The sequence below is a fragment of the Dunckerocampus dactyliophorus genome, chromosome 2 (genome assembly GCF_027744805.1).
Source record: "Dunckerocampus dactyliophorus isolate RoL2022-P2 chromosome 2, RoL_Ddac_1.1, whole genome shotgun sequence".
NCBI lineage: Eukaryota > Metazoa > Chordata > Actinopteri > Syngnathiformes > Syngnathidae > Dunckerocampus > Dunckerocampus dactyliophorus.
Window position 1 is genome coordinate 21058632 of NC_072820.1, and position 24596 is coordinate 21083227.

At 41.8% G+C, this 24596-nt stretch overlaps 1 protein-coding gene across 6 annotated transcripts in view; it reads right to left on the minus strand.

Moving 5' to 3' along the window:
* LOC129176607 (zinc finger E-box-binding homeobox 1-like) overlaps positions 1 to 24253 on the minus strand; it is a 35572-nt gene extending 11319 nt beyond the window's left edge. For 4 of the 6 annotated variants that reach the window (XM_054766821.1, XM_054766827.1, XM_054766826.1 and 1 more), the window contains exons 1-2: positions 22842 to 23128; positions 894 to 1058 (exon numbers count right to left, since the gene is read on the minus strand). In XM_054766821.1, the coding sequence (XP_054622796.1) occupies positions 894 to 1058; positions 22842 to 22866 (190 nt within the window). In that variant the 5' untranslated portion in view covers positions 22867 to 23128. Of the gene's footprint in view, positions 1 to 893; positions 1059 to 22841; positions 23129 to 23479; positions 24012 to 24152 lie in introns of those variants that run through there. The other 2 variants (XM_054766820.1, XM_054766825.1) reach the window with 2 other exon arrangements.
* Between the last annotated feature and the right edge of the window lie 343 nt (positions 24254 to 24596).

Consider the following 24596-nt stretch of genomic DNA (forward strand, 5'->3'; position numbering starts at 1 on the left):
TCAGCAGGACATTTTGGACAATAGCATGCGTGTCTGTGAGAACGCTTTGGAGATGACCCTTTATTCTTCTCAGTGCTCCAGAATCAAGTTGTTATTGCTGCAAAGTAGGGGGAAAATGCCACATTTTCTACACTTTTGACTTCCTGTAGATATTTCAAGAAAAAACTTGCATCTCAGCTTTGTGATATAGGTGACAAAGCATATTATTATGCTTCGGCCTTTGCTCTTCCCCCCCTATTATTTTTTCCAAATATTTTACATTTCTTCTTAAGTAATCTTTGTACATTTTCTTTTCATAAAATAATGACTTTATTCCCATAATATTTTCACTTTATTCCCATAATATTATACAATTTTCCCAAACCTAATTTTCCAAAAATTACAATTTTATTTTGTTTTGTTTCTTTCTCATAATATTCCAACTTTTTTTTTAAGTATCTATTTGTTCTTTAATATTCTCTATGCTACTAAAATTGTTGTTTTTCCTCATAATATTAAGTTATTCTCATAAAATTATGACTTTGTTCTCATCAGAATATGACTGAATACTAATTTTTTCGCTTAGTATGCTCACTTTATTCTGTTCTGTTTTTTCCATTTCTGCAGTTGTTTTTTTTCCAACTTCTAACTTTCTTCTTGTAAATTTTCTTCTCATTAATTATGATTTTATTCCCATAGTATTTTGACTCTATTCTTGTAACATTTTAACTTTTTCTCAACCTAATTTGATAAAAATTACAACTTTATTCATTTTGTTTGTTTGTCAGACTGAACTCAAAAATGAAACTGGCAAAATGCAACAAAATGCACATCTGGAGAACAGCAAAGCGTACTCAACGGTCAAAATGCATGCAGAGTAAGAAAAATGCATACATGTTGGCAGGTTTGCTTACCTCCATTCCAGGAGCCGTTGTGTGGCAATATTGTAGCTTTGGCGTCATGGCCGTCCTTCACCTTGGCAAGCTCAGGCTCCTGCAGGCTGTCCTCCTCCACGATGTGTAGCTTGTCGTCATCATCCGAGTCCGAACTGGCCTCCAAGCCGCCGTTGAAGTTTGGCACTGATGAAAAAAATAGAAAGACGCAATTAGTGGTGACAAGACACCTTCCTACTGCAATCAGCATCACATTAAAGTATCGGCACCGCGACAGGCAATAAGACAGATGATGTCATGCGATCCAGAGGGAGGCTGGGCTAATTGGTCCTCCTTTTTGTATAAGCATGTATTTAAATGATATACTTACTATATAATATATGTCTGTGTAGGCTCTCAGTCGTACAGGAGTTGTCCATCGAGGAAAAGGCTTCTTGAGACGTCATCTGTACTTCTGTGTAGAAGGTGTCGGACGTTTCGCTCCTCATCCGAAGAGCTCTTCGGATGAGGAGCGAAACGTCCGACACCTTCTACACAGAAGTACAGATGACGTCTCAAGAAGCCTTTTCCTCGACTATATAATATAGTTTTTTTACCGAGTAAGCATGTCTGTGTAGTAGAGTAAAAGGAGCAAAAATGTCATAACTCCATTTATGAGATACACGGTGGCTTAGTGGTTAGCATGTTGGCCACACAGTCAGGAGATCGGGAAGATCTGGGTTCGAGTTCTCCCTGTGCGTGCGTAGGTTTTCTCCAGGTACTCCCGTTTCCTCCCACATTCCAAAAACATGCATGTTAGGTTAATTGGCGACTCTAAACTGTCCATAGGTATGAATGTGAGAGTGAATGGTTGTTTGTCTATATGTGCCCTGTGATTGGCTGGCGATCAGTCCAGGGTGCACCCCGCCCTCTCGCAGGAAGTCAGCTGGGATAAGCTCCTAGTGGAGGATAAGTGGCATAGAAGGTGAATGAATGAATGAATGAATATTTATTCACAAGTTGCGGAAGTGAAAGAATGAACTGCCTGTCAGCAGTTCCAGCACGCTCCTCACGACCACGTGAACGCCAGTGACCCTAAACAGGAAGTCGGGATGTGGCTGGCGCACCGGAACACAAGCGCATCTGGTCAAAGGTATGCAGTACCGCAAAATAGCCCACACTGGAAGAGAGCATCTCGCCAAAATAAGACTCTGGTTAAATTTCCCTCCGATATCAGCATGACTTGGTGACTGGCTAATACAGGTGAGCACACACTCGGCATTATATAAGTTAGGTGACAAATGTGAGGCCCTCAGCAAGGAGAGGAAACATGCATGAGACCATTGCCACTATGCTTGTGTGCACATACGTGTGCACGTGTTGACCCAGTGCAGCTGTGCAGCATGGGAAGACCGCCAAGCCCCCAACAGACAATTACCCCACTGTGTGTGTGCGTGTGTGTGCATCAGTGAAGTTGTCTGTCTGCGAATGGATGTGACCAGACTTCACCACAGTGAGCAGCTGCAGGCCCTCTTAAAGGGACAGTCCTACTTTTCCCCCCTCATAAAAAGGTGTAGTCCAATAAAAATTTGGCCAAAAATCCATAAAATGTCAACTGACGCCAGGATGCTTAACCATGCACAGAAAAAGGGGCGTGGCCTTGATGTGTGCATCATAACAATATGCTCCATCAATGTGGACCACACAGTCAACCACACACTGGCCATCTGCAGCATTTTAGTTGATTATTTCATGTTAAACGCAAAACGGCTGATTTCCTGTGGGTGGGAGTACAGTCACTTTCTGTCTTGTCCTTTACGTGTGAAGCCTCAAAGTCAAAAGAAGCCCTGTTTGAAAATGTAAACAACTAATGAAGACAACATTATGTATATAAACACATGTGATGTCACATAAAAAGCCATGTGGTTCGTTTATGACACCATCTGCACTCCTGCACCTTTGACCTACGTGTATCAACAAAACAAAACATGGCACTCACAACAGGAAGTGACATACGAGAAAGTGAGGTGCCACCGGGGGAGGTGACGCGTGGGGAAGTGGAGGTTAAAAGTGGCGAGCGGTCACTTCCTGTTTCCTGTCCGTCACTCCCCGGCTCTGTTCTCGAGTCAAGACGTCTCACTCTGTCAAGAGTGCTGCTGAATTTAAAAGTGAAGGAAGTGCAGAATATAAAGGAGCACGTTTAAAGCGTACATGATTAGAGAAGATGTGGACGAGGGGTTCAAAAATGAGGCCAACAGGGTTTCCCCTAGGATTTTTTGAAGCTGTGGTGGTGGGCTGCATGAGAGGGCGAACTGCCGCCGCTGTGTCGTGCTGCTGCTGCTTTTTTTTTTTTATGACATATAGCACATTTTTTATGACAAATAGCAATTTTTTACATGACTTATTTATTAAGTTATTTGTTTAACTTTTTCAACAACTAGCAGAACATGAACCGAGAACATTGCAAAATTGTTAATTTAATGGCAAAGTTGCTGAGAGCACTGCCAACATTTAAATTGCACTTTATTTACAAAGCACACTCAGCGTGCACAAATGAGCACACTCGGAATAAAGGTGTCATGTTTGAATTGAACACTTATAAAAATACTAAGAGGTGACTATTCGAATATTCTTCGGTGAACTACTCAACATCAGCTGGTGAGCTGCTGCTCACTTACGAGCTACCAGTTGGAGAAGCTGTACACACCGTGTTTCTGTTGCGCAACTTCAACACACAACTAGTGTTTTGAAGACAAGTCCTAAGTATTATAATGATAACAAGGGAGCAAGATTGTTAAATGGCACTTTAAATAGTAAGTTGTGACGATAATCGATGATTGATGTATCCCATGAACGTAATAGCCACTTGTAGCTCTGAGTTACCCAAATGCCGCCACCCAGGCATATAAACAAAAATGCCAGAAAGCAGAGTTATACATTTTTTATGATATTTTAAATCGTTTTCAAAGTAACTGTGGTCAATATGTGTATAAATAATAAGATACTTATGTATCTTTATAGTATATATGTACATTCATACAATATATTACTTAAAATTGTTTTCAAGTTTTAAAAAACCCTCATTTTTAAGGTGTGGCAGCTTTTATTTTGTAGTGGCGCACCGCCAAGATCAATTACATGTAGCGGAAACCCTTAATCCATCTTAAACATTAGCCATCTCACACGGGAAATTGTCATTACGAGCGATGGACTCTGCTAAATTCCGGACCCTCATCACAGCATCACTTTAGCTTTTGAGATGTGGGTTGTAGTCACAAGAAGAGCACACTTTGGGGGTATTCTGCGAAAGTGGCTCAACCAACCCAGGCTTTGTGCTCAAGATGCAACTCAACAAAACCTAAATTACCCAAACAAAGCTAAATGATATTGTAATGGTGGTTATCAACTAACATTGTCAACTCCAGTTCTCGGCTTTGTGCTCAGTGCGCGTTCACATAAGAGGTGTTTTATACATCATATTACTCTATTTCCATGCAAAAATGAAGTGATCCCAGCCAGTGTATTTTACACAACATGAGCAATTATTATGGTGCGTTATGAGGAGTTCAAAAAGATTATCACTGCCAAAAAGCAACACTGTCGCCACCAATAGAGCAAGTCTTTCAATTTTTGAATGATGTCTATGTTGTTTTCATATTTTACTAATCTCAATAATATCATTTGTGTGAGTGTGTTTTATTGAAAGCAAAGTGCGCAGGCTATAAAAGTTTTTATATAAAGGTATTTTTTTTGTGTTTTTTTTTTACTGTGTTGGGATGAACACGCAAATCAACTGTCTGTGTATAATGACGATAAATACTTTCGACAGCTAGTAACTCACATTGCCCTATATGTAAAACACTGGTCTGATTCGTGGCCATTTCAAGTGAAATCATTCATTATACTCATTATCTGTGACTAAATAAATACTAGGTCGACTTAGTTGCACCTCGTGATGACCACTAGGTGGCAGTGTTGACATTGTGGCAATTTTTTGTTGTGACTTTTCCTTTTTTAAATTACATAGACTGATGCCCCAAGGTGCTTATTCCTCCAGCAAATATTGTGATATAAAAAGACCAACAGGCTGAGTATTCAAAAAGGACTGCTGTGACATATACATCTGCTAACATTGGCCTAATTAATATTTCATATTGCATTTTATACCTGACGCTCGCCTCAAAAAGTGAGCATATCTAGCGTATTCCCTCGGCTGAAAATCTATCTTGTTTACAGATGGATAACATCATCAAGGAATGCTAGCAGTGCAGTTTTTTTTTCAATTATTTTTTCCATGTCCCCTCGGTGACGCCATCTTGAATTAGTTAAACAGTGAAACAGTGAAACAGTGGCACTTTATAGCTGATTTTAAGATGAAAGCCTGGACACAGCCTAGTGGGGACCAGGTTACGGCGATACAGCTGCTTTAAAAGAGAGCTACCTTTGCGGAGCACGCAAGTCCGGCTTTCCACTCAACACGGCTCGCTAACCCACTAAACTCGCTCCGCAGAATACCCCGCAGGTGTGTCAAGTGTGTTGTGTTCCAATCACCTGCATGGGTGAAAAGTGAAAGAACAGCTCTAATGCTGGGAACACCCTCTGTGAGAGCGTGTGTGTGTTTTCCAGCCACCTTCGGAAAAGCTTGTAGATGAAAGCCGCCTTAGTAACATACACGCATTAATCTGCCGCATCAGAAGGCGCTCACTAATCTCGTCTACACATGGATTAAAAGCGTTGTAGCGTCATAAAACATGGCTGACTGATGGCAACACAAGTGGGAGAGCGGAGCAGTATGTAAAAGTTGCAGGTTTTATTTACTTTATTTGTCTATTTTATTCCCTGGTGGCGAAATGTACACACTGCTGCCTTTTATGCAGATGGCACGGCTTTGATGCACGGCCAAGGCCCCAAACACAAAGTGTAAGACCCAGTCACTAAGGCCCAGTTTTGCGTTTAGGGCATTAATAAAACCAGGACTAAAGTAATCTGGTTTAAATTAATCCACACTAATCCAGTTTCTTTCTGAAATGTCATTTAACTTCATATTACGTAGTTCCAGACTACAGCCTCAAACTAGGAGGGTATTCTGCGAAAGTGGCTTAACCATCCCAGGCTTTGTGCTCAAGATGCAACTCAACAAAACCTAAATTACCCAAACAGAATACCTTGACAGTGGTTAGCAACTTACTTTGTCAAGTCCGGTTTCGGCTTTGTGCTAAGTGCACGTTCACATGAAAGGAGGCGTTTGACGTCATATTTTTCTACTTCCGCTGAAAAGTGAAGCGATCCCAGCCAGTGTATTTCTGCTACAAGCAACACTGTCGCCACCAGTAGAGCGATGGAGGACCCCTGGCATGCCAGCATGCAGCATGTGAAAGTTAAAGGGGACCTAGTTCACACAAATTTTTGGGTCTTTGTATTGAATTCTGGACTCATATAGAGCAGCTACACACGATAACCTGCACAGAAAGCTTTCTAGATCATCCAGACTCTGCACCTCTTCCTGCAGTATTTCTATGTAATTTACTCCATCCCCGGCCCTCCCCCAGGTACGCCTCCCGCCTACCCCACTCTGCTATTATTGGTCACACTCCGAAGCACTCTCGAGGACTCCGTACAGCTGCCAAACCCCTTTTGTCCGATTACTTAAACAAAATAAACACAGTTAGGACACTGGTAAATTGTTACTTACAGTTTGCTTTCCTGACTCTTCAACATGACCAAGTAACGTTGGAAAGGCGTCGGACAGTTTGGCGGATAGTCCAGTCCAGATAGTCATGTTGACAAAACAGTCCCGGCATAATAGATCCCCTTTAACACTGATTATTATACTAACTATACCCTACTAGTCTTTTCATTTATCAATGTCCAACATTGTACAACTTTGGTATATTAACACTTATCCACTTAAAAAAAATAATAATAATTTGGAGCAACAACTTTCTTTTTTCATTTTATATTTTCATTAAGTATTTCCAAATGCTGTATATCTCATCAGGCCCACTAAATGGCAGTGTTTTGTGTGTGATGTTTTGTGGCGACCTTCTTAATATTTTCCTCGTTATAATAAAATAAGTGTTTTATTGCAGTTGATCGATGACTCAGAATGTGTATTCCTCCAGCAAATATTGTAATATACGAAGATTAACGGGCTGAGTATTCATGCAAGGACTCCTGTGGCATTTACATCTGCAAACATTGGCCTAATTATTAATATTTCACATTGTATTTTTTCCTGCTGCTCACCTAAACAAGTGAGCATATCTAGCATATTCCCTCGGCTGAAAATCTATCTTGTTTATTCATGGATAATATTACCAGTGAATGCTCTTTTAAAAAAAAAAAAAATTCTCCATGTCCCCTCGGGAACTTCCTAGGTTCTCAATAAATGGTGAAGTCATTTCCAAATGAGTTAGAACAGTGAAACAGAGGCACTTTCATAGCTGATTTCAAACTGAGAGACTGGACACAACCTAGTCGCGACCTGGTGATGAGTTTAGCCTAAGTTACCATGGTGATACAGCTGTTTTAAAAGAGAGCTACCTTCGCTGAACAGGCAAGTCGCTTCCACAGCTCGCTAACCCACTAAACTTGCTTTGCCGAATACCCTCTAAGGCAGGGGTCTCAAACTCAATTTCACTGGGGGCCACTGGAGGTAGAGTCTGGATGAGGCGGGACCGCATTAAGTATTGGGAGTAGGGCTGGGAATCTCAGGGTACCTCACGATACGATACAATTCACAATACATGGCTCACAATAACGCTAAAGGGCCACCCCTGCCCCGGTCCATGTGATAACACCACTGTTAGTTCAGTGTTGGTGTTTATTTTGCCCTGTAAGTATGTGTATGTAACACTGAGCTTGCCCGGATATTGCGGGCTGCAGTTACACTGCTCTTTGATGTCCAGTCGCGGGCCGCAAGACACGATTTGGTAGGCCGCAAGACACGATTTGGTAGGCCGCAAATGGCCCGCGGGCCACGAGTTTGAGACCCCTGCCCTAAGGTAATCAAGGATGACTCAGATCATGTTTTTAAGCCAAAACAGATCACATGGTGCAAGAAGTGAAGTTGCTCTGAAAAGCTGGAGTGAAATTTTCAATATACATTTTAGCAGTGTGTGTGTGTGTATGTGTGTATAAGTGAAGTGGCTCAGAGATTTTTTTGGAGGTGCACTCTGTGGAGTTATATTTGTGCCCTAACTTTGAGCTAGCAAAGGCAGACTTTGAGCCCTATTAACGTGCACTAATTACTGTTGTCTGCGCAAGCACATCGCTGCAGCGCTGTCACTCCCACTCGACCTTTTTGCTAGCGCTCAGGAGCGAGTCGGTGCAGGAGGCGAGCCTGTGTACTAGTGTACTGCCTGGATAGTGGCAAGACATACGGGTGTGTTCAGTGGACAAAATGCGTGCCTGTTGGTCGCTCTCCGGGAGGTGAGGGCACTGATATGATAATAATCTTTTTCAAAATGTTCTCGTGATTGACCGGCAAAGTCCCAAAGATCGACTCGTAGCTCACGATCGACGGGTTGGCGACCACTGACTTAGGAAATTTGTTATAGTAAATATCTGCCTGTCATGGCTCAGTTTAGTTTTTATGGCTACTTTTAAAGCGTTATCTCTGTCCTTCATGAGTTTGATGACATTGTCAGTCAGCCATGGGAGAGACTGCTTCTGGCTTTTAGGTTTAGTTCTGACTGTGAATTCCTTGATTTTGCTTTGTATGTTCTCTATAAAATTCTGACTGATTATTTCCACATCATTGTCTGAAAGTAGATTGTCCCAGTTCAGGTTTGTTATGGCTGTTTTGAAAGCTTCCTGTTTATTTCTTGGGATACCAATGAAATCTTTACTGCCAGAAAGTGTAAAATTTCGCCTATTACTTAATTTCCTAGATATAAGTACCAAATTATGATCTGACAGCCCAGTTATCATATTATATGATTTTGTAATTCTTTCGGGCCTGTTGGTAAAAATCAGATCAATTTGAGTACTGGTAGAGGTTGTATTCCGTGTAGGACCCTTTACTATTTGGACCAAGTTAAAACAATCAGTTATCTGCTTCAGCTTTTTTCTTGAATTTTTATCTTCCCAGTTTAAGTTTAGATCACCCATTATAATGACCTCCTTTTTAAAATCACATTGGCGTAATAATTCCTTAAACTTATCAAAGAAGTTAATGTTAGAGGACGGTGGGCTCCAGCACCAGCAAAGCAAAGAAGACTACTAATTGGTGGCAACACCTAAAAGTAAATCACAAAGAGGCATGTCCTTATGTTGACTGTCTTACTAATTCAACTTCCTTATTTTGGTATACTTCTGCATCTTGCGTTGAATCGTACTTTGGGTATTTAAAATTCATGTTCATGTACAGTATATATCCTGTGTATATCAATGCTCTTTTTTCATATATTGACCAGTATATCGATTATCGGGCGATATATCGGATATCTGCTTTTCTTCAGCCCCCAATGTCGGCATCGGCCCCAAAAATCCCATATCGGTCGGGCTCTACAGGTTAGTATAGCATTGGCTTTTGCACTCTGGTTAGAAAATACTGTTATGACCTCAACTCGACCAGTCCAGGGTGTACCCGCCTCTCGGCTGAACTCAGCTGGGACAGCTTCCAGCATACCCACAGCCCTAGTGAGAACAAGCGGTATAGAAAATGGATGGATGGATCTCAGCTCTTGAAATCTTACGTCTTATATTGTAACTCTATTGGAGAAAAAGATGACCTCAGCTTGAACCAGATGCTGGGGGAGCCAGATCAGAATAAAGAAAATCAGCATGCTGCACCTTTAGCAGCAACAGCAGCCAGGGACGCCAACCCAGGCAGCAGGCCGAAACGGAAAGGGCTGACCATTAATGAGAAACTTTGAGCATAAATGACAATATTTAAAAGAAGGACATGAACTCAAGATTAAAATCCTTCATGTAGAGTTGTCTATCAAAGAGAGACATGAAGCAGCAGCAGCAATCTGTCTATGTTCTTTGTATCAACACCTCTGTTAACGTTGTGCCTTCGTTCATTAAAATATTAAAAATAAAATAACAACCCAACCATCATTTACTAAGCAATCAACCATCTTCTCTTCATCATTTTCAAAACGATACATTGTAGACAACACAAAATGTAAGACATAACAGAATAACCAAAAGGCCATAACTTGTGTATCACTTGACACATCTCTTTGGAAACGTACTGCAAAGTAAAGGTGTCTTTGTAAGTGTCCAGTTTTTTCATTGGCTACTTCAGCCATGATTAAGTTAAACCTGCCCCTGGCCAAGTTTAATTTAAATCTAGACCTGGATTAGCTCTAGTCTTCCTTCAAGAAATTAGATTATTTAATTCAAGACTAGGACAAATCTGAGACCATTTTAATCCACGTCTGAGAAAGCCGTTACAGTAAATCCTGGTTTACAATGTGATTTGGTCTGCATCCCTGTACGGGAAACCGGGCCTAGATGTCTAGTGTGGGTCCCGAGCCCAGACAAAAAGGAGTGTTGTGTCAGAAAAGGCATCCGATGTAAAAACTGAGGCAAATTGAGTTACACAATAGCACAGAACATACCTGGGAGGCTGAATAGACAAAATTAATATAACAAGCCAGTGAAGTATGTCTATTTTGTCCTCCAAATATTATTACTGCTCCTGTCAGTAATAAAGGATCTTTGTAGTCAAGAGTGACAAGTACTCATTACACCAGATGTGCTCAAATACATTTTGTTACATTTTTTACATTAAGGACGCAAAAAGCAATCCAATCTATCTCAACTAAACACCCATATCTTAGCTCTGTGTTATTGCCAACAAAGCAAATTTGTGTAATATCTAATAATCTATCTCATTAATAATCAATGCATTTTATTTTTACGATATGCCAAGCGGCGCACTTTGGACAACAGTGCCTCTGACAAGCCGTAACGGGATAATTTAAAATTCCAAAAATAAACACAAAATGCTTTAAATCGTGTGCAAATATCCAAATATTTAACACTATTGGAGACATATCTTGTGTGTGTGTGTGTGTGTGTGCGCGCATCTAGTCACACAATGCAGGGAGGTAGGAGGGGCAGGAAAACAGCGACTGGCAGGTTCAGCAAAAAGTCAAGCGCATTCAGGTTGACTTTAAAAAGTCAACTTTTAGACAGAACCCTACTGACTGCCTCTGAGGCGTTAAAGTGACTTTCATGAAGCGCTGAACATGGCTTTTGAGCGTGCCAGGTGAAGGAGGGTGGAGCTTTAACCTCAGTGGCGATGTCAATCAAAAGTTAGCATCTTTTTAAAGGTAGAATTTTTGCATTAGATCTCATTTTATGGTGTACCTAATGAACTTAGCCGTAATGTGGATGACTCAGCAAAAAGAAGAGCTGCACCACAGTTTATCTGACAATGCATGTTTGGCGTTTAGCACAGTTAGCATGTAGCATGCGTCTCAATTACAACTGCACCGCCTCACCAAGCTGCTACCATCCATCCATCAGGCGGGTCCGGGTGGCCTCCATTAGTGCTCCTCCTTGGGGACGCGGCCGTCTCCGAGGTGCGGCTTAACAGCTTCATTATCGAACCTCCCAACCCCCACCGGGAGGCACGTATACTAGTCCCGACACACACACCTGTAATTCAATCAAATCCATTCTACTGTACTTGATTAATCATACCCATTTCTACTTGAACTGTTGAATGCCTTTCACTGAGCTTATAAAAAATTGTAAGTGTTAAATGTAGTTACATATAGGCCTCTCATATAGGCACATGTTAGATAGTGTGACCAGAGCAGACATGTCTATTCGCTGTATCTGTATCACTTCATCTTATCCTTTATCACAGGGGTCACCAACCCGTCGATCGTGAGCTACTAGGTGTAGAAGACACCTATCATTCTTTCTGGTACATTTAACTGTTCAAATTGAGCTATCGTTTCCGAGGCTTACTTGGAAGCATTAAAGATAACGATGTTCTGGCTAGGACGACCTGTTTCGAGTCTCTACTGGACAGGAAGCCTGATATCAAGACTGTTCTGGTCAGGATAAATACAGGAAGTGCTGTGTCTGCCTAGTTTCAATACTGTTCCGGTTAAGGATTTTTCTGCTGGTTAGAAAACCTGTATTTTTTTGGGTAATTGAATCCTCGCGAAGTGGCTGTGGTCTGCTGAGGAAACGTATCATTGCGACCGCCTTAACTGTTGAAATGATTAGGAAGGTAGAAGGCTGTCTTGTATGGAGCTCCTCAGAAAATGGTATATTATGGACAAAGTTTGCCAAAGTTCAAGGCTTTGGGGAGATAATACGTAGATATCTCCCATTTGTGTATCTGTGTGTCTTTGAGTATGTACTACTTAGTAAGGAAAGCCACTTAAAGGTGTATACGTACCACCGAGAGTATACTGCGTACTCTTGGTCAGGAAAGCCTTTCCGGTATATTCGTACTACCGAGGGTGTGTCTGCTTTCTTTTCAGTTTTTGAGGCGAGAAATCCCCAATGGGGCCTATGCACGTCGGTATAACTCTGTTCTGTGTTTATGTTTTACTGTTTGTGTCGTGTCTTGTGTGAGTTTTTTAAAACTCTGTCCTGTGTGTTTGTGTGATTGTGTGTTAAAATGGCAGAGAAGAAGAAGAAAAAAAGTCTGGACCCTACGAAATCCAGAGGAGGCTTTCGGCCGGAGCCTCCAAGGACTCAGAAGGGCTTTATCGATCCCACTCAGGGAAATGGCTGCGCCATCGTTCCTCCTTTTCTGCCTGTGTATAGAGCTGCATTCATCCAGACATGGTTCAGGTCGCACTCTCACTGACTCAATTCACGGACTTTACTGGTACCCACAGATTTTGGCCATCTGCAATATAATGAAACATACCCCACCTGTTTCAAATTTAATCCTAAGAAGGCTATCAAATTTGTGATGGGTGCCGGTCCCGCCATGCCCATGGGCGGAACTGGTTGTTGTATCGTTGTTGTTGTATCCCTTGTTTCAGGGCCCTGATACCCGGCCATATTGTAAACTCCTGTATGTCTTCATTGTGCATTATCTTCATCTTCTGCTACCAATATTGTCTTAAGTATGAGCAGAAAAAGGTACTTGAAAGTGACATGGTGTCACTGGCCCCTGCAGCATTTTAATGTGAATCATGTCTGCACATAAAACAAAATATACCATCACTGTCATAAGCCAGCGTGTTGTCCTTCATCACATTTCTGTTGCTGCAGCAACAGGAGACAAAATGTCTGACGGCTGGGCCGCCGCCGCCAGCGTGGCGCAGATGTAGTAAATCACCGCGCCGTACCTCTTAATCGAATTCTCTGCTTCCACTCCCCCCTGAATCACACCCACCTGTCCTGCTGCTGCTGCACTCTCTTATAACATCCCCAGGGTGTCTTTAGTGACTTCAGGCTCCTCCTAACACACCTGTCCACCGCTTATGAGTTGTGTCCCCTGAGACGCTGCATGATGCTGCCAGGACATGCTCTGACCGCCAACGTCAGCTAAATTAAATAACCTGAATATTAGAAACACGAGGTCTACAAACCTGCAAACGACCTCTCCATATATTGTTGAATTAGAGGCAGCAGCAGCGGCCCGTCACAAATACATTTGGACCATAACAGATAGATTTGGTGCTACCTTTTTTTTAAAAAAAAAAAGTTATTTCTTTATTTGGGGCTACCCGTTTTCCCTCATTCGCAATCTCAATATAATGGGACTTGTAGCTTGTCATTCCAACTCCGTACAGTAAACAGCATCGTAACTCTGCGTCTTAACACACCTCCCTACGCACCCACCACAACTGACTTGGTCGGGCATTGTAACACAGCTGTTCAATATAGTGAGTTATTACATGTACAATGATGTGTACATATTCTTTAAAAAGAGTGCACACTTGACTAATTAGTCAAGTAGTTGACTAAGCCCAGCAAATCATGCATGTTTTTTTTTTAATCCGCCCGTGCGTGTCGCATGCACAGGAGTGTACCGCTGCACAAAATGAAACCAACACCCATGAGTCAACATCATCCTCTGTTGTTAAATAAGGTTTAAAAACATCAGATAATGTTGCACATTTCTTATCATACAAACCAAAAAGCTCCATTGCAGTCATACACACACTAACACTGAGTCTGAGTTTTTCCACTCTATCAATCTTCACTCTGGCTCCAGTTTTGCCTCATGGCCAATTATGCAAATTACAAGACACGATGACGTGTATATATATATGTGCGTATGTACATATACTGTACATATATATTGTATGTATATACATATTCATATACGTCATTCATTCACATTTGTTCTCGATTTTTGTTATTCTGTTTCTTTTGGTTACAATAAACCTACCATAAAAATTCTGGGTTGTTCATATCTTTCTCAGGGGCTGAACTAACAAAATCAATACTTATTTTAATTAGATGTTTTGTTTGTCAAACAGCCTAGTGGGCATGGCTGAAATATGACCAATATGAACTCTGCCTAGCAAAAAGTGACCCTACAAAGGAGCAGGAAAAAGAATGACAGCAGTTGATCTACAACTGTAAGACAGTTAATAAACTTACTGTACTTGTATATGCAAGTTTTTCAAAGGCCTGTCTGTGTGATTTATAGCAAGCACACCAGACATTGAGAATATTTAAATAATATATGCATTTCAAAACATCAATGGTTATTGTACTTAAAATAAAACAATGGTTAAATACATGTAAACGTCAATAACGACTGTGCAGGGCAAAGTGAGTAAACTAAAGGCAGTTTAAAGAAGGTTTTCCTGGTTTGTCGTTTAGGTCTAAGTGGTTGGTGCTTAAATGAAACTTCGACGCACCCAGCTGCTTCTTTTGGAGCCTCTCAGGCCCAGAAGAAGCAAGAGAAAGTAGGACGGCTAGATATGCAAATTGATCGGCCACCAAAAGAGAGAGAGGAGTTTCCCACCGTCGAGATAGAGAAGAGGAGGAGGGATTTGTCTTATACACACATACACAGTTTGAATAGCTGCAACACACACACACAGGCCCACGTGCACACACCACACACACATTTAAATCCCAAAAGGCATCCTAGAACTCCATACACATGACCACGTGTTCTCACGTTGGAATGAGTGAGGAAAAAATGTTTTGTTTCTTTCACGGCTTAAAAAAAGTTTCGGTGCACCGCAGGACGTCTTTTACAACACAGGACAGATTAAAGCTTTAGCTGCTAGCTGCTACATGAATATTCAGGCGGATGGATGGATGAATAGGGGATTAAACAAATCAGATGAATTATATCAGGAGAGAAGTGGAGGGAGAAGGAGAAGAACGAGAAGAATAACAAAAAGGACAAGAAGAGCAAAAATACGAACAAGCACCAGAAGATGGTGACATGAACAAGAAGAATAAGAAAACTAAGAACAGCAACAAGAAAAACAACAACCAGAAGATGAAGAAGAAGAGCAAGAAGAACAAGAAAAGGACCAGGTACCAGAAGAACAAGAACAAGAACAATAACAAGACCCAGAAGAACAACATGAACACGAACAAGCAGAATAAGAACAGCAACAAGAACACTGCAAATTATTTGCCACTTGCCAAGATTTAAAAATCATATTTCTAGACATATTAGATAATTTGCTTAGTTTTAAGGGCTATTTACTCATTGACTTTATAGTATAACCTTAATTTTAGAATGAGGGTTTACTTTTTGTCTAGTTTAGTTGAGAAATGTTAAAATCGAGCAAATAACTCTCAAAATAAGTTATTTTGGTTTTCCCAACAAATCAAATCTTGTGTAAAGATTCCACAGCATCCACAGGATGCTGAATTTAAGAACTGCCAAACAACAATGTTTTAACGTTCAGTTTATTAAACAGAAAGGTAAAGACATACTGTAAACAATTTTTGATGACCAATACAGACGAATTACTAAATGACTACATGACCGATTTTGGAGAGCAACTTGGTATGCTGGTTAAAGAAAATAAATATTGATGCTATCAAATTGGCGCTTCTGGTTGTGATTTTTAATAGCATGAGCTAAGATATATATTCGTGGAACAAGTAGACTTTCTTTGTTAAGACTTTTTAGCCTACTTATAAGATTAATTTGGGCTTATTTCAAGATCAGCGAGTTTCAGGATACACCTTACTCATTTTGCACTAATATGTTGTTTCATTTTCACTTATTTTAATTATATTTAACTTTTTTTTGGCCGTATGAATTATTTTATTCTGAAAATAAACATTTTCCGCTCAAAGGTCCTGTTTATTTCTAGATATAGAAATCTTAATTTAGGATTTTTTGTCAAATAAGATTAACAAGTGCATAGACAAATAATGTCACTAGTTTAAAATATTTTTCTAGTCTGTTTATCTTACATTTGGCAAGCCCTGTTTTGCATTTAAAATGGATTTAGGCTTATTTCTGTCAACTAGTTTCACGATACCACTTTGTCACTCTGCACTAGTATGAGATATTAGTTTGGGGCAGCTGGGGCTCAGGAGGCAGAGCAGGTTATCCAGAAACTGGAAAGTTGGTGGTTCAATCGCTTCCTCCACCTTCCTCAAAACCTGCTCCAAACTGTAACGCTCTGCCTACCATTGGACGGCGCTTGCAAGGCTGAGAGGGACCATGTTGAATGGGTCATGGTCTCACTTTCTATCAGATCCCATAAGGTAAAAAAAATAAGTACAAGTATTTAATCTAAAAATAAGTATTTCCAGCTTAAAGGTCCTGCTTATTTTTAGATATAAAAATCTTAAATCTAGGATTTTGATCCTGCTTATTTCTAGATGTAGAAATCTTAATCTAGGATTTCTTACTAATTAAAATGTATTAATTTCACTAGTTTTAAGTAATTTTTTCCAAAATTCTAGTCTTTTTATCTTATATTTGGCCAGCCCTTTTTTGCAGGGGCCAGCAAAAAACAAGACGCAGGCAGCAAATGGCCCCGGGGCTGCACTTTGGACGCCCACGATGCAAGCAGTCTCTTGCATTAAGACTAAATTTGATAACATCTTTTCTTTGAAGAGGCTTTGTACAATTAAAGAGGAATTTAATCACCTTAATAATCACCTTCTAATTTAACACAGCCGGCTTCAAACTTCTCCTGCAAAGTGAGAAGTGAATGAATGCTTTATGAGGCCAAAAAGAGGAAACAACAGCTCAACAAATCTGTGCTTTTACGTCATCTGGATTATTTTGAAAGTAGGCGACGTAAATCAAGTGTGTTAGGATTGTTAAATGCACACACAAACTGCTTATCTTAAAGAAAAGATGCACGATGATGTCATAGCATGTTAGTGTGTGATGTAATCTGATTAAGCGTCCTCATTGTACTGAGAACACATGTGTCTCATGCACTCTACAGGCAAACAAAGAGTGAGGGGCAGCCGGAATGACCTTTGACCTCTGTGGGGATGGGGGTTGGAAGGCCACCCGTCCAAACACAGCATTGTCCAACCGCACAGGCCACGCCTCCTCAGCACAGAGCAAAGCAACAAGCTCGCATTTGCTTTCCAGCCAAATCAGCCCATCTGACTTCCTCTTTACGCCAAAATAAGACTCATGACGTCTGTTAACATGCAGTCATGTGACGCCAGCTTGTGGCCAACCTCGCGCAGGAAACAAGGTCAGACTACAACAACAACAACAACAACATTCTCCTGACCCCCAATGTGACAAATAAGCCAATTTACTGACATGTCGCCAACGATTCCATTTGTTTGCACCTCTGAGGCATTAATGTAAAGGTGTGAATGTCACCTGGGGCCTACTGCACAAAACTAGGATAAGGGATTAAGCCGGGATATCTTGGTTATCCTGGCTCAATTTATCCGTGATCCAGTTACACAAAAGTGGGATAGTGGAAAGTGGAGTATGTTCTGACATAAATTACCATGGAGATTTATTCTGTGGCGTTAACCTGCGCCAGACCAGGCTAAGGTCCAGGATTTATTTCATCTCATCCCTTATCTCAAATCAGTAGTGACCATAAATGGAAACCAATACTTATTCCACTGGCCATTACACATTGTTATCACATTCAACGATCATCATTCATTTCTATCATTGAACATAGAGGGTATTTGATGATGTGGCAATCATTACATCATTTGTTAGATAATTTACACATACTATACAGTATATAACATACACATCCCATATAAATACAAATACAGTATTGCCTCGCTACATCGCGGTTCACCTTTCGCGGATTCGCTGTTTTACGGATTTTTTTAACTGCAATTTTGGTTCTTTTTTTAACAGCGTATGAACGCGGATTGTGTTCTGCATGCTTGTGGTGTATTAGGGCAACCTATCGATGCTCTGTTGTATGTGTCTGTTATTGTATTTACTACTTCTACCAGTAGAGACTGTTGTATACTTATGTGAGAGTTGAAGACGTGACAAGCTCCACCTCTTAGTACAGTCATGGAATGTTTCTTGTTTCTTCAGTTTACTGATCCATTTTAATGTCTGGCACAACTAAAGGTACATTTGTTTGGACAAATATAATGATGATAACAAATTTAGCTCATAAGAGTTTAATTTAAGAGCTGATATCTACCAACCTTCACGGTTTTCTTGATAATAACCAAAATCAAAAAGTTCTTACATGAATAGCTATAGCATTGTGCTGCCAAAAAAATGTAACTCGTATGAGCTATTTTTGTTTTGATTGTTATATTTTTCCAAACAAAGGTACCTTTACTTGTATCTGGCATCAAAATGAACAAGAAACTAAAGAAACAAAGATGGTTTAATAATGATTTCCATGACTCAATTCAGCTGGCTGAATATAGAGACACAACAGTCCTTATTGGCTTATTGGCGTTTCCTGTTGTTGTCAATATTCGCTAGAAAACTAGGTAACTGGGTGAGCTGCTTGCTAACCGCCAATAAACAATAGAAGAAGAAGACAGAAGCAAACTGGCTAAAAGATTCTTCGGTTCAAGGAGTAGGAAGAGGAGGAGGACGACAGCAGTGGCAGTGGCTCTGTGATTTTTAGGCGAGGCCTATTTAAGGAAGCCATGTACACGCACTGATCCAGGATTGGTTTCACCCGCCTTGATTAATCAGCGTCTATTCATCCTGGCTTGGACTTTGTGCAACCAATTAGAGCCTCAACGCTCTTGTTTTGGGTTGGTTGAGCTCAGCTCAGTCATTTATCCTGGATGTCTGAATCCCACTTCTGTGCAATGGCCTCCTGGCAGCAACACAACAACAACATCAGCAGCTGCAGGAAGTGCTGCTTGTCCCTTGCCTTAATGCAGGTAAAGGCAAAGAGCCGTGTGTTGTTATGCAAAGCCTGTAGGAAAGTAGCAGTTTCCCACTTTACCGCTAACACACACATACTCTCGCTCATGCATGCACACATGCTGCAGTGCTCAATTAGTCACAGCGGTAGCATCGGTGGCCAGGGCGCCCCTCCCCCTCTGCACCATAAAAGGCAAAAGGGGAGGAGGAGTTCATGCTAACTTGCTAAAGACGTCCTGTTGTGCTTTGTCATTCCATTTGTGCGCACGCACACACACACACACACACACACACACACACACACACACACACAGGCTGCCCCAGGCTGTGTCACACAAAGGGAAAGTAACATGACTGACCAGCCAGCGTCACACAGCAGCTACTCTTGGCCACCACAACCAATCAGGGCCTGTTCACCTTTGACCCCCCCACCCTGCAGCATCCACACACACATGGACATGCATGTGAATAAAGAGAGTACAATAAAAGTTCAATAAAATAATCATCTCCCTCCTTGTGAAGATGTACATACAAGAAGCATGTGTGAGCTGCTGATGTAACAGAGGAGAGAGCTGATTGGCCAAAACAGAAAAAGCAAAGTCACATGACTTCACAGCGCCTCAAGGTAAAGAAGGCAAAAAGAGGCATTTATTAAAACATGATGCAGCAAATGTGACATGGCGGTGACTACACACTAGGGATGTCCCAATCCATTCGTCCGGATCAGGGTTGGCTGCCCATCCGCTGTATTTTGAAAATCTGATAATATCGGCTTCCGCCACGAGATCGAACTGATCCAGTTGCCATTTAACGTTCGTAACGATGGGCCACACTCCAACATGGTAGGTGCGGTAATGCACCTCAAAGCTGGTTGCCACTCGACTCCCGCCACCCACAAGAAAAAGGAAACGCAACACCACCATGCAGACAAGTTAGTTTCACGTTGGATGTTGGATATTCGGCTCCACAGCTACAGCAATAGTTCCTCCTCACTGTGCCCGGACTGCTGATTCATTGTGCAGGGAGCTCACCCGGGAAGTGCTCCTGTTTATACTAAGGACCGTCAATAAACTACTATTGCGTTGTAGAGAGTCTGTTAAAAAAAAAAAGTCATATATTCCAAATCACACGACAAAATAATCTATAACCATGTCAAATGATTAGTCCTACCCTAAAAATATTTTTGCATACCCGTTTTTTTCAATTTTATCTTTTACTGGATGGACTTTTATTGGATCTTTTATTGGATCAGGGACCTGACTCACAAAGGTTTGTTACAAAAGCTAAACCAAATTGTTGGTCATGCTGTGTAATAAAGTAAATTCAGCAATACTTTGGTTGCATTATCTGTATTGCTTTGAAGAGCTACAGTATTTTCATAACCATATTCAATTCCACAAATTCATGTTTGTAACAAAAGCTTATTATCAAAAAAAAAAAAAAAGGATGAGAACCCGGATCGGAAAGACTGTAAAAAAAAAATCAGATCAGATCGGAAGCCGAAAAATGTGGATTGGGACATCTCTACTACACACACACGAGTTGTCATTAGGTACGCCATATAATGACAACCAATAGACTGTGTAGAGACACCAGAGTCAAACTTACGACATCCCATCCTGAGAGTGTTTGTGTCTGCAGCCAACATCAACATCCCAAAATTCCAACAAGCAGACACATAGCCCGGCATGCAAACTAGGGATGGGGCCAATCCGATCTAGTATCGGATTTCAATACCGGCATATCAGAAATTTCTGTTACCACCTGCGGAGATTTCCGATCCATGCTTTAATGTTGTCAGCTTCCTGTTGTCAGCAAAGATAGCTACGGGAACATCAGCAAATGTGGCCCAAAGAGTATCAGCAAACGTAGCTGTCTCCACACATGCACTGCAGCCGTCCTCCTCGCCTGACGCGCACAAAACAGTCAGACATCACATACTTGTAACTCATATAAAATCAACAATCATGACAATGGTGCGACCCAGAAGTTGTGTGATGTTAAAAATTCTGTGTTGTCCGACTGTATGTGAAGCCGTGAATGCATCAGGATGAGTGCTTGTGTGTGTGTGTGTGTGTACGAGTGTTATTCCAGCAGAGGGCACGCTTGAGCACACGTCAATGTTATTTAGGTGGTGTCAATTCACAACAAAAGTTATCTCAAGGCACTTTACACTTGAAGTCATGAAAGCGCAAAGAGAGCACATCCGCTGCCAAAAAGAGGAAAACTATCTGAAACTTTACAAAGCATACAGAGGTGCTACATTTGCTAAGTCCACCAAGACAAGCATCCACAATATCTAATGCTATTGTCCATCCAATCCAAAACTAGTTGTTGTTTGCAATTTTCTGACATTTCTCACAAAAAACACCACAGTATTCTCTTAACCTTGATTCCTTATCACTGTGATGTTACGATACAACTTTATTCTGAAAGATTACAAAAGTGTTTTTGTAATAGTACAACTTTGCTCTTACACACCTTCATTCACCTATCGTCTCGTTATACAAATTTTTCCTCTTACAAGCTACCAGTACATTCTCACAACCTCTTTCTCGCATTGTCATCACCTGTTTACCATTAAATTCTTGTACTTTTAGGACTTTTTTCGCAAAAATATCCGCTTTTAATGATGTGACATTTTGTTGGTAACATTACTATATTATTCTTGGAACATTGAAGCATTACTCTTGTAATATTACAACCTTAAAATCTTTACAGTTTCATTATCTGACATTATGACAGTTTTCACATAATTGTTATTTTCATAACCGTTTTCTTGAAATATTATAACTTGTAACATTGTCCACTCTTTCTGATAATATTATCAGCATTACAATTAAATTCTTGTACTTTGAGGAACTGTGTCGTACTAAAAATACAACTTCATTGTTGTGACATTTCGCCTGTAATATAACGACGTTAACATTTTGACTTTATTCTCTTAGCTTTATTACAGTGACATGACTTTTTACAGGTAATTGTATTATTTGTTTCTTTTTAGTGTTGAATTTGTGTTGACGCAAATCCACAACGCACTAGTAGTCCAATTTATCTTGCTATCTATCATGACGTCATTATTCAACTGTTCCTGCCATGATCCACAAACCAGGCCCAGGCTTTGGTACCTGAGGCTGGAGGTTCTGGTGGAGTAGTATGAGAACAGTTCATCATCACATGAAGGAGCCTCGTGCTCTTCATTTGTTTCATCTGTCTAGTGGTGATGACGACGATGAAACGAAGTGGGGGAGGGGAGGAAGAAGACAACACCTGCGGCCATGACAGCACCTTGGAAAAAATACACCCTCCCCTACCCCGCTTGCGCGTGCCATTTCCATACAACGTCCCAGGACCTTAAACGCAACACCCACGTCACGTGGCTTCCTGTCTCCCGCTACCAAAAAACGCACCTTTAAGCTGACGTGTTGCATCACCTTGCGTGTGGTACCTGTCTCCGAGCAGGACCACACGACTGAGCTGCGACCCCGCCTTCCTTCACTGCAGTGACGGTGCCGACCGCCATTGCCGAAACTGTGCCGCGAATTACCGCTAAGAGCATCATTATCATCATCACCACCATCAGCACAATGGACGCCAACACGCGTGGAGAAGCAGCAATGTAGTTACGGAACAACGGCATCGCACACGAACTGGGCAAAGAATAAAAAGGGAGTGGAATTAAAATAAAACACGTACAAGTGGGTCAGGATGAGATAAATCCCGCGAGAATGAAAGCAGAACACAAGGGGGAGAAAAAAACGCATCTCTACCTGCGCAGGTTGACATTTGGAGCATGTGTTCCGAGCTCCTCACGACACGCGAGCAGATCCGGTTCCGGTCGGTTCTGCAGGTGCTGTTTTTTTTTGTTTCTATTTCTAGGCCATTAATCAGCCCCCCTCATCCGCCTTCAGGTAAACATGATGATGAGGAGGATGAGGAGGAGGGTGCTGCTAGTGGAGACGATGGCTCCTGTACGGACGCACCGTCGTGACGTCAGCACGACAAGAGGGGAAAAAAGGTGTTCTCCCACCCCCACGCGAATAACAGTGCGTCGTTATTATCAGGTAGGAAAACAACTACACATTATTTTACTCACGCTGTTAGATAAATCAAGCTCACATCTAGCATATGATGTGCTCATTAAATACCACGTAAATAATACACTTTAAACCCTATACTACACGTGTTTCTGTGCTTCAGGCGATGGAAACATCTCTCAAACCCAAGCCGAATTCACAGGTGCATAAAGCACGAACGACATGCTGCCATGTGCTGTGCTTCCTGTGCCGTCTTCATGCACGTCCGCGCAGGTTTAAGTAGAAACGGTTGGTTTTTAAAGCCAATCCGGTGTGAGCGATGACGAAATACAAGATAAAAGTACTTTTTGCACAATCATTTCCACCCTTACCTTCAACGAGCCAAGATTTGGTGCAGATTGGAGGAGGAGGAAGAAGAACAGGAGGAGGAGGAGGAAGGGAAGTGGTCACCAAATAATAAACATCTCATCGCTCTCTTTTTCCCTGCCATCACTCACCATCCGGGCAGAACCTCGTTTAAAAGCTACACACTTTAGCCCACACTACCCAGAGTCCGGCCGTCAAACCGAAGACCCCCACAGTTGTTCTGATGCTAACGATGGACGCCAACGGCTCCGTTCGGCGGCCAAAGCGAGTCCAACCAACCTCGCCCGGCCCTGCTTTCATCCACTCCCCGTCAACAAAGTACGCGCAAAGCGGCCACGTTGTGAGGCGAATGCTCGCCAAAGCAGAAAAAAGTGGGCCAAAAAGTGCATAAAAGCAAAACAAAGAGTGAAGGAGTGTTGTTGTGGGGTGCTTATAAGTCAAACAAGAAGAGGCGCTCCCGGAGTTATTTCCAGCAGCGGATAACGGTTCACTGAGGCCCGCAAGCACCGCTAGGCGGAGAGAGAGACGCCATACAGGTATAACGGTACACCACAACACCGCCCCAAAGTCCGCTAAATGTGCCATAACTCGCCCGCAACAACTCCCGGAGTGGCCCTGAAGAGCGACTGGATCAGCCCGGCCCAGCTCGGCGGCGGTCCGGCCCGAGTTCGGACTTACCGCTGCTTCTCTTCGGGTTGGCCTGCTTTCTGCGCTTACACCTGGGGCCATCCGCCATGATCGCCTCGCTCCAGTCTGAAGCACAGCGAGTCACCTCCCCCCTCCCCCCGCCCCCAACTCACCCACCCTGTCTGCTTTACGACGTCACCTTCCCCCCTTCCTCCCCTTCTTCTCACGCGGAACACCTGGTTTGCGACGTTGCCTCCTCCTTTACGGCATCACCTTCTCGTACACCTCTGCACACGGCCCCTCCTACTGGACACAAGAGGAAGCTGTTTGTGGGCCGTCCGAAAACTTTCTCTACTTGACATGACTGCTTGAAAACAATACAAATAAATAATAATACAAAACAGGTGAAACATGGAGAAACATGACAAGAGGAAAAGAACATGAGTATTTTGAGCAATCTGTGCGGCTTTACCTCAGTCCCATTACCTTTACTAG